Raw genomic sequence first — 13,302 nt, forward strand, 5'->3', positions numbered from 1 at the left:
ACAATAGTCAAACCAGAATGGGTAGTAGTTGTTTTCATAGTGTTCCTCTACATCACCAGAATACACATTCTTCACAGCTTCAAATGGAACATTCTCTAAAAAAGATCACATCTTAGCCCATAAAACATGCTTACACAATTGCAAAGAAGTTGAAATTATCCCATGCATATTATCTGACCATAGTTTAATGAAATTGGAAGTTAATAACAAAAGAAATTGCAAAAACTCCATAAACATATGGAAATCAAATAACATTCTCCTAAACAACCAATGGGTCAGAGATGAAAGCAAGGAAGAAATGTTTTAAAAGTTCAACTAAATGAGAATACAGATACAACATACCACAACCTATGGGATGCAATGAATGTACTCATAAGAAGGAAATTTATGCTGGTGAATTCTCACATCAGGAAAACAGAATAAGCAAAAATAATGTAATTTTGTACCTCAAGCTTCTAGAAAAAGAAGAGCAAGACAAGCCTAAAGCCCACATGGGGGAGGAAATTATAAAGATCAGAGGAGAAATTAATGTAATGCACACTAAGGAAACAATATAAAGAATCAATAAATATAAAAGTTGGCTCTTTGAAAGAATAGATAAAATTGATAAACCACTAGCTAACCTTATCAAAAAAAAAAAAGAAAGGAAAAACTCAAATTCATGTATTGAGGAATGAAAATGGTCAGATTACTAGAGATCTTGGGTAAATTCAGAACCTCACCAGGACCTATCTTGAAAATCTTTATTCTCATAAGATGGAAAACACAGAAGAAATGGCTAGACTCTTGGAAGCTTATGAACTATCATACTGAATCAAAAGATACAACTCCATAACTAAATATCAGTTAATGCAATTGAATATGTATTTAAAAACTTACAAAGAAATGTCCAGGTCCTGATGGATTCACAACTGGATTCTACAAGAAATTTAAAGAAGACTTAGTGCCAATACTCCTCAAACTCTAATGAAATTGAAAGGGAAGCAATTCTCCTAAATTTATTCCTGGAAGCAAATACTAACCTGACCAAAACCAGAGAAAGATTTAACCACAAAGAAAAGAAAGACCAATCAACCTAATGAAGACAGATTCAAAAATCCTCAAAAACATACTAGAAAACAGAATGCAACAAATTATCAAGAAGACTATACACTGTGAACATATGGGATTCATCCAAGGAATGCAGGAATGGTTCAACCTACACAAATCAATAAATGTAATACACCATATCTACAGAGTGAAAGACAAAAATCACACAATCACCTCAATGCAGAAAAGGTTTTTAACAAAGTCTGACACTGGTTCATGATAAAAAAAAAAAACCTACAGAAAACTGAAATAGATTTCTCTAACTCAATCTGATAAAAGCCGTATATGATAAACCAACAGCTGACATCATACTAAGTGGACAAAAACTAATGGCTTTCACTCTAAAATCAGAAACAAGACAAAGAAGTCCATTATCATCATTCCTATTCAATATAGTTCTGCAAATATTAGCCAGAGCAATCAGACAAAAGAGAAATAAAAGAAATAAGGATAGGAAAGGAAGAAGTTAAATTATCATTATTCACAGATGATATAACGCTCTACATAGAAGAACCCAAAAATTCTACCAGAAGATTTCTACATTTAATCACCAAATTCAGGAACATATCTGGATACAAAAGCAACACTGAACAATCAACAGCACCCCTGTGCACAAGCAACAAACTCATTGAGAGAGAAATTAGTGGAACCACACCCTTCACCATAGAATCCAAAAAATGAAATACTTAGGAATCAACCTAACAAAGGAAGTAAACGATCTGTACAAAGAAAATTACAATACCCTGAAAAGGTAACTTGAGAAGGCTATCTGAAATGGGAAGATAGCGCTTGCTCATGGATAAAAAGAACCAACTTAGTGAAAATTGCCATATTTCCAAAATTGTTATGCAGATTTAATGCAATCCTGGTTGAAATAGCATTAATATGACACACAGAACTAGAGAAAACATTCGTAAAATTCACTTGGAAACAGAAGAAGCCGAGAGGGCTGGAGATATAGCTCAGCAGCATAAATTCCTGCCTGGCAAGTGTGAGGTCATGAGTTCGACCCTCGGTACAAAAAAAGAGACACTTTTGGGCTGGAGATTGATTTCAGTGACATAAGCGCCTGCCTAGCAAGAGCAGAGTCATGAGTTCAATCTCTGATGCAAAAAAAAAAAAAAAATCAGAAGAGACTTAGAATGCATTTCTGGGTAACAAAGGCAAGGCAGGAGGCATCACAATCCTTGACTTGAAATTATACTGTAAATGTACTGTAATAAAGGCAGTATGGTAGTTGCAAAAAACAGATCTGAAAATCATTGGAATAGACACCACTACAAAGACAGCCACCTTATCATTGGCAAAGTTTCTAACCACGTTCACTGAAAGAAAGATAGCCTCTTTAACAAATGGTGCTGGAAAAACTGGCTCTTTACATGCTGAAGACTAAAACTAAACCCATTTCTGTCCCCGTGCACTAAATTTAAGTTAAAATGGACCAAGGTTCTAAATCTTAAGACAGAAACAGTAAATATACTGGAAGAAAAAGTAGGAAGAAATCTTGAAGATGTGGATGCAGGCAGAAACTTCATGAGCAAAATCCAACTTGCATGGGAAGTACTTCAATGAATCAACAATTGAAGTGTATCTTTTCAAAAATCTTTATTACATCAAAAGAAATCACCAACAGAGTGGAAAGACAACCCACAGACTGGGAAATGAATTGTAGTCAACTGTTCCTCAAAGAATTTCTATCTAGAACATATAAAGAACTTAAAAAATCAGACCACCCCCAATGTCTAAAACCCAATCCAAAAATGGACATTTGAGATGAATACACAGTTCTCAGATGAAGAAATAAGAATGGCAAATAAATATATGAAGAAATGTTCAGTATCACTGATCATTTGAGAGGTGCTAGTTAAAATAACTCTGAAATTCCATCTCACACTGGAAAGAATGGCAATTATCAACAAATCATCTAAGAAGAAATGCTGGAGGGGCTATAGAGAAAAAAGAGCACTTCACTTTTGGCAGGAACATAGACTGGTGAAACCTCTGTAGAAATCAGTGTGGAGATTCCTTTGAAAAGTAGGACTAGAGGTTCCATTTGATCCAGCTATTTCCCTAATCATTGCAAAAGAATTGAAAGCATCATACTATAATGATATAAGTGCAACTATGTTTATAGCAGCATAGTTTGTAGCAGATGAATCTTGGAAACAACCCAAATGCCCATCAATTGAGAAATGGGCAAAACAGATGTGTGTTTTTTTATGCAATGGAGTACTACTCAGCCACAAAGAAGGATAGACTTAAGACATTTCTAGCTAAATTGATGAACCTTGAAGCCATATCCTTAAGTGAAATAAATTGGATACATATGTGTAAATATCTCATTGATTGCATAGTGTGTGAAACTGGAAGTTTAAATAAGAACCAAAATGTATAATAGATATTTTGAAACAGAGAGTCATTTTTCAAAAGGAAAGGTGAATTGTGTGGATATGGAAGGGAGAAGAAAAAATGAATAAAAAAGGCTAAAATGGAAATAAAGTACTCTAAATAAGGAGAAAAGGGGTTGAAGAGAGGAGTGGGGAATGGATAAAAAAGAGAGGAACTAAGATATATCATGTGAAGGTACAAACTCCTTACAATGAATATGATCACTATGACATCTAAATTGTACCAATAAACTTATTTTTTAAAGATTTCAATAAAGGTTACCATAGGACTCAGCAATTCCACTGTCTATATTTTCTTAAGATAATGTGAAATGCTATAAATTTATTTTAATTTTTCACATTTAAAATTTTTGATTGACAGTGATCAGCATATATGAGGTATCTTCAACCTACAAAGTGAATATTTAAGTTTTTAAAAATGTATGGTATTAAAAGATGCATTGCCATTAATTTCCCTCAAAGTACTCAAACTCAAAGTTTCAGGAGTGTCTCTATGAGATGTGATTAAAAATTTTGGTGAGTGCTGCTGCCAAGCACCATCTGATAGTAAGGCGAGCTCATAAAGATATTGCTCTGCATCCTTATCTACTTTATTTATGAGAGCTGACACTGTCTGACTCCTGACTATTCCCCAAAGTCAAACTCCTGTGGAAAGTAAATGTTTTGAATCAATTCATGACACAGAGGCAGCCATGACTGTTCAATTAAAGACTCTCATAGAAGAGGACTTGGTGAACTGCTTTAGAAAATGGCAAGAGAGGTGAGATAAGCATGTTCAAAGTGAAGGAAAGTATTTGGAGGGGATTTAGTGGCAATGTGTTTTTGATTAATAATTTTTAAATGGAAGCATGCAGTAGAATCAATGATCATTAACTCAAGGTTACTGAGAAGCTAGAGAAGCTGAGACTCAAAATTTGGGTGGCAAGAATAACGTTAAAAAGCAGATACTTTATTTGAATTAGAGAGAAGCATGGCAAAACTATAAGTAGGTCAGTAGACTTGGTAGCAGGAAGTTTAGGAACTTCTATCTGAAGCTTGTAATTTTTATGTGAACTTTAAAGTGAGTTTATTTGATGGTAGTGAAAAACATGATGGCTATAGAATAATTGGATATGAAGCAAGTGAGACATGAAGTGACACAGATGTTACTGGTCCAGGGACCACACTTTGAGAATGATCGATGTTGGAGACTTTATTGATGACGGTAGTGGTGGGAGAGCAATGTAGGAGGATTATCAGGAAGGTCTGCAATTGTGGTGCAAATAAGAAGGCCAACTAGAGGAATTAGTAAGAGTACTAATGGAACAAAAATTAGACGTTTTGACTGAGGCATCAAAATACGACAGACAATGAATTAGTGAGACAAGCCAACCTTGTATGAATTTCAAAGTAAAGAACTAATAAATGACTTCTAAAACCAAAACTCATTCTCCTGTAATAAGGGCTTTAAAAACATCTAGTTGCTAGTGACTGGAAGGATTTGTAAGAGAGATATAGTTCAGGAGCCATGTGCTGTGAGCACCTCTCCCTAAGAAGAGATATAGTACTTCCCCCTGTACCTCACCAGGAGAGGGGAATTTTGAGGACATACTTAGGGACTTTGGTGTGCATCCCTTGCAGCTGGGCAGACATGGTGAAACTCTGAATGACTCTCAGCTGGCAAATGTAACAGGCTGCTTAGTGCTCCAACAGCAGGATAAAAAGCGTCACTGTCATAGTAAGGGATGTGCAAGTACCCTGGGGAACAGGTGAGAGCCACACATGCAGGACAAATCTACAAATTAGTGGTTCTCTGTGATATGAGGTCTCAGATGAAATCATAAAGGCATCTGTGAAAGAATCAGACTTGAACACCCACTGGGCCCAGATGGTGAAAAGCCAGCTGAGAAGAAAATCAGCCAGGAAAGAATTTTCTTGTCTCCTTCACCTCTTTTTTTTTTCTTGCTGTGCCTTCAACCAAAATTGCCAGGTATGCAAATAAAAAACACAAAATGCTCAGTTCATCTGGAATTTGAAATTATCATTGAATGTCTTTTTAGTATTATCTCTTCAGGATTGTGTTTCACACAATATGTGCTTCTTGCTAAAACATTCTTTGTGTATTTCAAATTTCAATTTGACTGAACAGCCTGGTACTATACACATTGTCAAAAACTATAGCTAGTGAGATGGGAAGAAAAACTAGAAGGTCTAAGTGTGTGTTGTTCTATAAAGAGATAGAAATGAAGAAGACATCTTTGAGGCTTGTTTATATTGCATTCCATGACTTCTGCTCAATTATGAATTACAAGTGTGTATCCAAAAGAGATAACATGTATATTAAATTGCTAACAGTGCTCATTTTTCCTATCACAGTGGACCTGTACTTTCAATTCTTTTCAATTTTGTTTGGTTTGAGTCACTATCAGTATGAATAACTTTGGTTTTTAAAATTAATATTATTAGTACACTTTGGTATACATTATGATTCCATTCATCTTAGGAAATTTTTATCTGTACATAATATATCTGGATTCTTTTTCCCCATTCACCTTCCCTCCCTTTGAATCTTCTGCTCCTCCTTAGTTAAAAAAAAGCTTTGCTTCCATTTTTGCTTTTACTTTTTTCCCTTTTTCCCTTCCTTCTCATTTCCCATACCATGTTGCCTTTACCTTTTGAACATTTTCTTCCAGTTTCCCAATATCTATCAAGTATTGATACTCAAAATTGGTAAGATTTGCAAAACTTGTTATTTTTCCATTTAAAATTTTCTGAACATCTTTCCATATTAATATTCTCAAAAGTGGTTTCTATAGCTGTTTTATATATCATCACATGACTAACATAATGCATTCAAGCCCTTGATACAAGCTGTATTCTTTTGTAGTAACACAAACAATAATAATAATAACAAAATGTTGGTAATTTAATCTTTATGGATATTTTACTACCTTAGGGGACATTCCTAGAATGTGAAAAAGTCAAATTCATGCTTTAAGATTGATGAAATTCTCTACTCAAAGTCTGTCTACCTGTATTGACTCCATTATAGGTAGTTTTCAGGATGTATCTGATTGTTCTGACTAGCATTATTTTAATATTAAAATGCATTTTCAAGCGTTTCTTGGCCATTTGTATTTTCCTATTAGTCTGGTAGATGTGCCACAAATGGAAAATATATCAATGGATGCTAGCAGGATTACACTGAGTTTTGTCAATACTGACAATCCCCCAACACACACACACACACACACACACACACACACACACACACCACATTCATTCATTGTGTTACCTAGTTTACATATGCTGGTTGATTAAATGAGTACATGAATGCATTAAATCTTTAAAAAAGGCAGCCAAAGGAAACCCTTCTTAGTTGTTTTGTTGTTGATATTGTCTTGATTTATTCATCCACACAGCAAACAGTAAGAAGTGCCTACTGAGCCTACACAACTCAATGCTAGGTCATTTAAAAATGATAAAATCACTTGGAGTAATTTCAAACAACAAACAAAGCCAAAGTTACAAATATTCCAGGAATATCTTGTCTATAGGGCATCTTTGTTGAAATGAGTTGTCCTGGATTGGCAAATGTTTCAGGCACTTAGAGGCTTGTATTCTTTAAATTCTTAAATGACTGTTGAAGAAAATAATTTCTGTAAGGCATTATATATATATATATATATATATATATATATATATAATTACACTTCTGGGAGAACATGGTGGACAGATAACAGCAGCCACAGAGGCTCTCTGAGATTGCCAGGTTAGAATCCAAGAATGATGCGGTGTGAGGAGTCCTAAGCAAGGGGAGAATCCCGGTTCTATAAAAGGAACAGATAAAATCTCAGCGTAGAAGCTGGAACCCGTGCCACTGGAAGCTGTGATTTGAATTTCCTGCTGCTGCTGCTGTGTCTGAATCAGCAAGGCAGGGAGAGAGACGCAGCAAAGCTCGGAGAGCAGGAATTGACGAACCGAACAGAGTTAAGGGTGGGACTGGTGGGGAGCCCTACATCGACCTGCAGTGAGTGAGAAGAATGGGGACCCTTTCATAGACTAGGAGGCTCCAACAGAGGACATTCTGTGACATGGCAGACTAGCCAGAACAGGATGCCACAGTGACTTTAGTCACATATTCCCCTCTGAAATGGGATTGGTGGTGAGTGCCTGGCCTGGGTGATGCTGTGGACTAAGATCCAGTAAGCTAACCCAAACCAGGTCTCAGCACCTGGAGGCGCACCCTAACTAACAGTGAAGCCTTCAGTAGGTTGACCTGAGGGGCAGGCCCAGCAGAGGCTACCCAAGTCTGTGTCTCCCTAGTACACTGCAGTGGGCGGGAACACCTACCTGGCGGATTCAAACAAACTGTAACAGACAAAGAGAGAAAAAAAAACTGGGCCTCCTACATATGCTTGTATGCAAGAAACAAAAAGTATGGGAAGAGGGAGCAACAAGAAAGGGTCCTCGGCCCCCAATCCTGAGAACACTGATCCAGGAAAGGTAAATGCAAAGGAGAATGAGGGCAGAAAACATGCAATATCAGACACGGCACCAATAGACATGAAGCAATATCTCCGGAGCCTCATAGATGAGTTAAAAAATGAAGAATTTAATGAAATAAAGCAAGTTATAAGTAGAATAGTTAGAGAAATGTTAAGCACTGCCCAAGAAAAAACAGATATATATATATATATATATATTATATATATACATATACATATCTCTATATAAAATGCCTTACAGAAAAAAAGGGAAGAATTGTTTGATGGAGAAAATAGAGAAAACATAGAATATGTGAAGGAGATTCTAAGAGATTACCAGGAAACTAAAAACTCTATTGAAAGCTGGCATAACAGTTGAAAGAAACTAAGGATAGATTATCAGAACTGGAGGACAGATTTGTAATGTGGGAGCATGAAAGGAAAAATTTCTTAAAAATAACAAGAAAACAAACAGCAATAATACAAAGGCTAGAAGATGATAAGAGGATCTATAACTTAAGAATTAAGAACATAAAAGAAGAAGTAGGGACACAAACAAATGGACTACAAAAGGTATTCACAGAAATAATCCAAGAGAATTTCCCTAATTTAGCAAAAGGTATGAGGCATACAGGATCTCAGCCACCTACAACCAAAACAGAGCTACACCGAGGCATATAATAATCAAAATTCCAGAAATCCAATATAAGAACAGAATACTAAAAGTCGCCAGAGACAAGAAACAGATCACTTACAAGGGAACACCCATCAGAATTACAGCAGACTTCTCGGCACAAACCATCAAATCACGAAGAGCATGGGCAGAAATAATTCAAGATTTGAAAGATAATAACCTCCAGCCAAGATTGATATATCCTGCACAACTGTCTCTAGAAATTGATGGAAAAACAAGGTGCTTCCAGGATAAAGATGAACTAGGGGAATTTGCAACCACCAATTCCACTCTACAGAGATTACTGCAGGATAATCTAAAAAAGAAAAATACCAAGATTCCAGAAACAGTGGCAGAGAGGCCACAATGAATGGAGCAGAAAACAAAATGAAGAAGACAAACTGACAACTAATGACAGAAAAAGAGCTCAACAGAAATGAGGCAGAGAAGGCTGGATGGTAGGAACAGCTATTTTGGAGAAAACAAGACATCATAAGAGGTAGTGCTGCATTAATATCATTTTGTTTAGAAGTCCCATCAAACTTTTGTTCTTCTGTCTCCATTGGTCTTAACGTGTTGCATCTTATTGGATTTTATTATATGTGATAATATAAACAAAAACTTTTACAGGGAAGGAGATTATACAGAAACCATTGTTCATTTCCTGTTAGTTGATTCTAAATACCCTGTAATACTGTCATTCTTTTGAACGGTTTTACATTGTCTTGATATGTTTGATGCTACAACATACGAAGTTATACTCAAAGATTTCAAGGAAAGAGACACTATGGTAACTACTCTTATGTCAGGATTATCTTGTGGTGAAACACTATTTTGCTTAAATGGTTATGTTTTGACCTGCGCTGTTTTGTAGTTATGCCCTCTTTGATCTCAATCTCTTTTTTTATTATTTACTTTTTCATTTTTATCCTTTTAATTAAAGGAAAAATAAATAAAAATAGCAGGATATATTATAATAACCCACTTTGATTTCCTATTAACTTGATTTGAAACCCTGTATTGCTCTCACCATCTTGTTTTGACTGATTTTCCTCTATTCTGTTTTGCTTGATTGTACCAAGTTCAAAAGTATAGGCAACAACTTCATAGTTGGTAGGTGGTACTTTATACATGTAGCTCTTCATAGTCAGTAAGATTCATTAAATGCCAATTCTGGTTTGACTATTATCTTCTTTTGAAGTCCTGTAATGTCTCCAGTGTTTTGGTTTTGTTGGTTTTGTTGGTTACTGTTTTGTTCAATTTTATTATTAATGATGATATAGGCAATTATTTTTAAGATAGCAAGAGGCATTATGGTAACCATTGTTCATCATCTTGTATTTTGATTTCACATTATGTATTATGTCCATCCTTTTTATTTGACTGACTCTGTCCTGTTATGTCACATTTGGTCTTACTCTCTTCAAAAAAAGTAGTATGAATTGTGGGAGATATATATATATATATATATATATATATATATATATATATATATATTTGCTTTCCTGTTTTCTTTTATTTTTGTCTTTTTGAGACAGGGTCTCGATGTAGTTCAGGCTGGTCTTGAACTCACTTTGTAGTCCAAGCTGGTCTCAAACTCACAACGATCCTCCTGCCTCAGCCTCCGGAGTACTGGGATTACAGGCGTGAGCCACCATGCCCAGCACTTTCTTGTTTTCTTAAATATGGTACTTCATACATGTAACTCTACATCGACAAGATTAGATGTAAAGATGCATGAATGACTGTCATTTTCTCTGTACTTTATAAATGTCCCCTCCTTTCAAAATTGTGGAATTTAATTGATTGTAGTGTTCTGAGAAATTTTTGGAAATCACTGCTTCTGTACTTGTCACCATGACCATAACTCCTCTATCTTCCTTTAAATTTTGCTTTTTCTACTGTCAATGACCTGCCTTTTTCTAGTTTTTCTCCTTTCAGTTGCTTCTCCAATGCATCTTAACTTTCAAATATAAAAAATGGGACTGTGAAGATGGCGTCAGGCAGCGGGACGAAAAACTTGGACTTTCGCCGAAAGTGGGACAAAGATGAATACGAGAAGCTTGCTGAGAAGAGGCTTACAGAAGAGAGAGAAAAGAAGGATGGAAAACCAGTGCAGCCAGTTAAGCGGGAGCTTCTGCGGCACCGGGACTACAAAGTGGACTTGGAATCCAAGCTTGGAAAGACAATTGTCATTACGAAGACCACCCCACAGTCTGAAATGGGAGGATATTATTGCAATGTGTGTGACTGTGTGGTGAAGGAGTCCATCAACTTCCTGGATCACATTAATGGAAAGAAACATCAGCGAAACCTGGGCACGTCTATGCGTGTGGAACGTTCCACCCTGGATCAGGTGAAGAAACATTTTGAGGTCAACAAGAAAAAGATGGAAGAGAAACAGAAGGACTATGATTTTGAGGAAAGAATGAAGGAACTCAAAGAAGAGGAGGAGAAGGCTAAAGCATACAAGAAAAAGAAACAGAAGGCAAAGAAGAGGAGGGCCGAGGAAGAGTTGACATTTGAGGATGATGATGAGATGGCAGCTGTGATGGGCTTCTCTGGCTTTGGTTCCACCAAGAAGAGTTACTGAAGCTTCTTATACTTGGCCTGATTTTGGCCTATGCTGGACCTAACATTTTGTGTGTGTTGGGGAGGAGAGGTTCATTTCTAAGTCCTTGGTAAATTCCTTAGAGTGTTGGTGGGCAAGGAGGAGGGTGGGTGTTTTGGTTTCCCTCCGAGTTGGGAGAGGGCACAGGATACAGAAGTAATGTGGCATATTCATTCAGTCTCAGTATAGCACTGGAGTCACAAGACCTCTGCCTGAGTTCCCAATAAAGACAGGCCTCCTCTTCTAAGGCTGCTTTCCCAAAACTCCCCCTGCTTCTTTCCCTTTTCATCTGCCCAACCTCTTGTCTGAGCATCCTATCTTTCTTCTGTGTTCTGTTTTAATTTTTACTCCCATTCAGCCTGCAACAGAAGGATTATCTTGGTCCCCAGTTTCCAGTCAATGGTATATCCTTGATCAGTCCTTTGTCCCATTCTGTCTCCTGGGTCTCTAGCCACATGTGCATGCGTGTGTACTTCTGCCTGGGTCAGTGGTGTGTGTGGATATGTATGTGTGCATGAATCTGTCACAAAGAGGAGTCCTGAGTTAGAACCTCAGAGCATTGCTGCCCTGCGCCCTGATTTTCTCGGTTTCCTCAGAACATGTAACAGGAAATTAAATGGGATGAGTGTGGCGTGGTTTATGTCTGGTGAGTTTTTTTTGATATTGTTCTTCAGATGTACGCTGTTTCAGCTTCTCCTGTTTGTTTCATTTTACTGAGAATTTCTTTGTTTTTGTCTTCTTTGTGAGCAGGCTCTTGGAAGAACCTGCTGAAGCAAAAAACAAAATGAAAAAACATACAGCACAAGCAAACAAACTCAATATGGACGCCACTGGGTCTCAGAGGCTGTTCAGCATGTGAAATAAATGGCATTGACTGGCCTGTTTTAAAAAAAAAAAACAAATATAAAAAAATGCCTTCTAATATTTTTTGCCAGTTTTAACACTGTCATTTTTCTTTGAATAGCAAGTGAAAGAACTCCAAATTACTCATATTCGGTGTAAGTTTCCAGTTGTCTTTTGGGCCATGTCATTTGATGCTAGTTTTCTAAAAGTCACCCTTTCACTATGAAAATGTTTTGAGGCACTTCCATAAGCGAGAGAATTCATGAAGTCCAGATACAGGCAGCAACCTCATTGTAGGATTGTTGGTATCCTATGCTTGTGATATTTTCTCTGAGGGGACTCCAGTTTGGAGCTGCATTCCCTCAGTGGCTCATAGGGGCTGATTTGATCAGTTTCCAAGCTAATCCTTTGGCTATGCCAATAATAGGACTTTGTAAAGAAACTTATTTCTAGCATCCATTAATTTGTGGTGTTTTAGAGATTTTCTTAGCAGTATCTGAGCACATTAGCCTCCTACAGGAGGAGTGCATCTACTGAGAGGACATCTTCCTCTGGTGGGTATAAGACTTAGGGGAAAGCAACTCTCAATCTTCTTTACTCCATGTTTGGAGTCTACTTTTTCAGGAGAAAATGCAGCAGAGCCTGCATTTTCCCGTCGGTAAAGAAGGCCTGAGCCTGGAGATAAAGCTGTAACCAAGAAGAGAAAGAACCAAAACCAATTTTTCAGTAGATTCCAACATAGTTGATGTGAGTGGCAAGGAAAGTTGCTGTGTTAGAAGAAAATCCTTAAGTCTGGGAATTTTGATGTCTTTTGACTAAGAATTCTGACAAAGGCAACCCAAGCATGGTAAATTCTTAATAAAACATTCACTATGTACACCCTCCACCGCCCTTCAGTTGCAACACCTCTTTCTTCCACAGTTATGATGTAGGAGTGGGGGTGGAGGCAGCTCTGGGAAAATCCCAAAGGCCTTGATGAGTGGGAAGGAAGAGGGAAAGAGAGAGAGGAGGGGCCTTCCCAGGCCTGAGCTCTGCAGGCACAAGGCAGTGGTTACGGAGATAAGCAGCAAGTACTTTCCGCCAACAACTGCAACCCCCGCGAATGCAACAAAGGGTAAAGTCTTTCCTTAGAGTTGATCCCACCTGCCTTTGACACCAGGCGCCACACATCTGGCTTGCTGGTATTTCATTGAAATAGCCGCCTGTGTGGAG

At 37.2% G+C, this 13,302-nt stretch overlaps 1 protein-coding gene across 1 annotated transcript; it reads left to right on the forward strand.

Annotated features, from left to right (window-relative positions):
- The first annotated feature begins 10,625 nt into the window (after window positions 1–10,625).
- On the forward strand, window positions 10,626–11,510 carry LOC100718182 (zinc finger matrin-type protein 2-like). Its single transcript, XM_063246462.1, has one exon. The coding sequence runs from the start codon at window positions 10,630–10,632 to the stop codon at window positions 11,227–11,229; it is 600 nt and encodes a 199-aa protein (XP_063102532.1). The 5' UTR covers window positions 10,626–10,629; the 3' UTR covers window positions 11,230–11,510.
- The last annotated feature ends 1,792 nt before the right edge of the window (window positions 11,511–13,302 follow it).

The sequence above is a fragment of the Cavia porcellus genome, unplaced genomic scaffold (genome assembly GCF_034190915.1).
Source record: "Cavia porcellus strain 051 isolate PalLab524CR breed Dunkin Hartley unplaced genomic scaffold, mCavPor4.1 scaffold_3, whole genome shotgun sequence".
NCBI classification, from domain to species: Eukaryota; Metazoa; Chordata; class Mammalia; order Rodentia; family Caviidae; genus Cavia; species Cavia porcellus.

What these genes read in the sequence shown, in the direction of transcription:
- LOC100718182 (XM_063246462.1), top strand. Translation starts at nt 10,630, where the DNA reads ATGGCGTCAGGCAGCGGGACGAAAAACTTGGACTTTCGCCGAAAGTGG.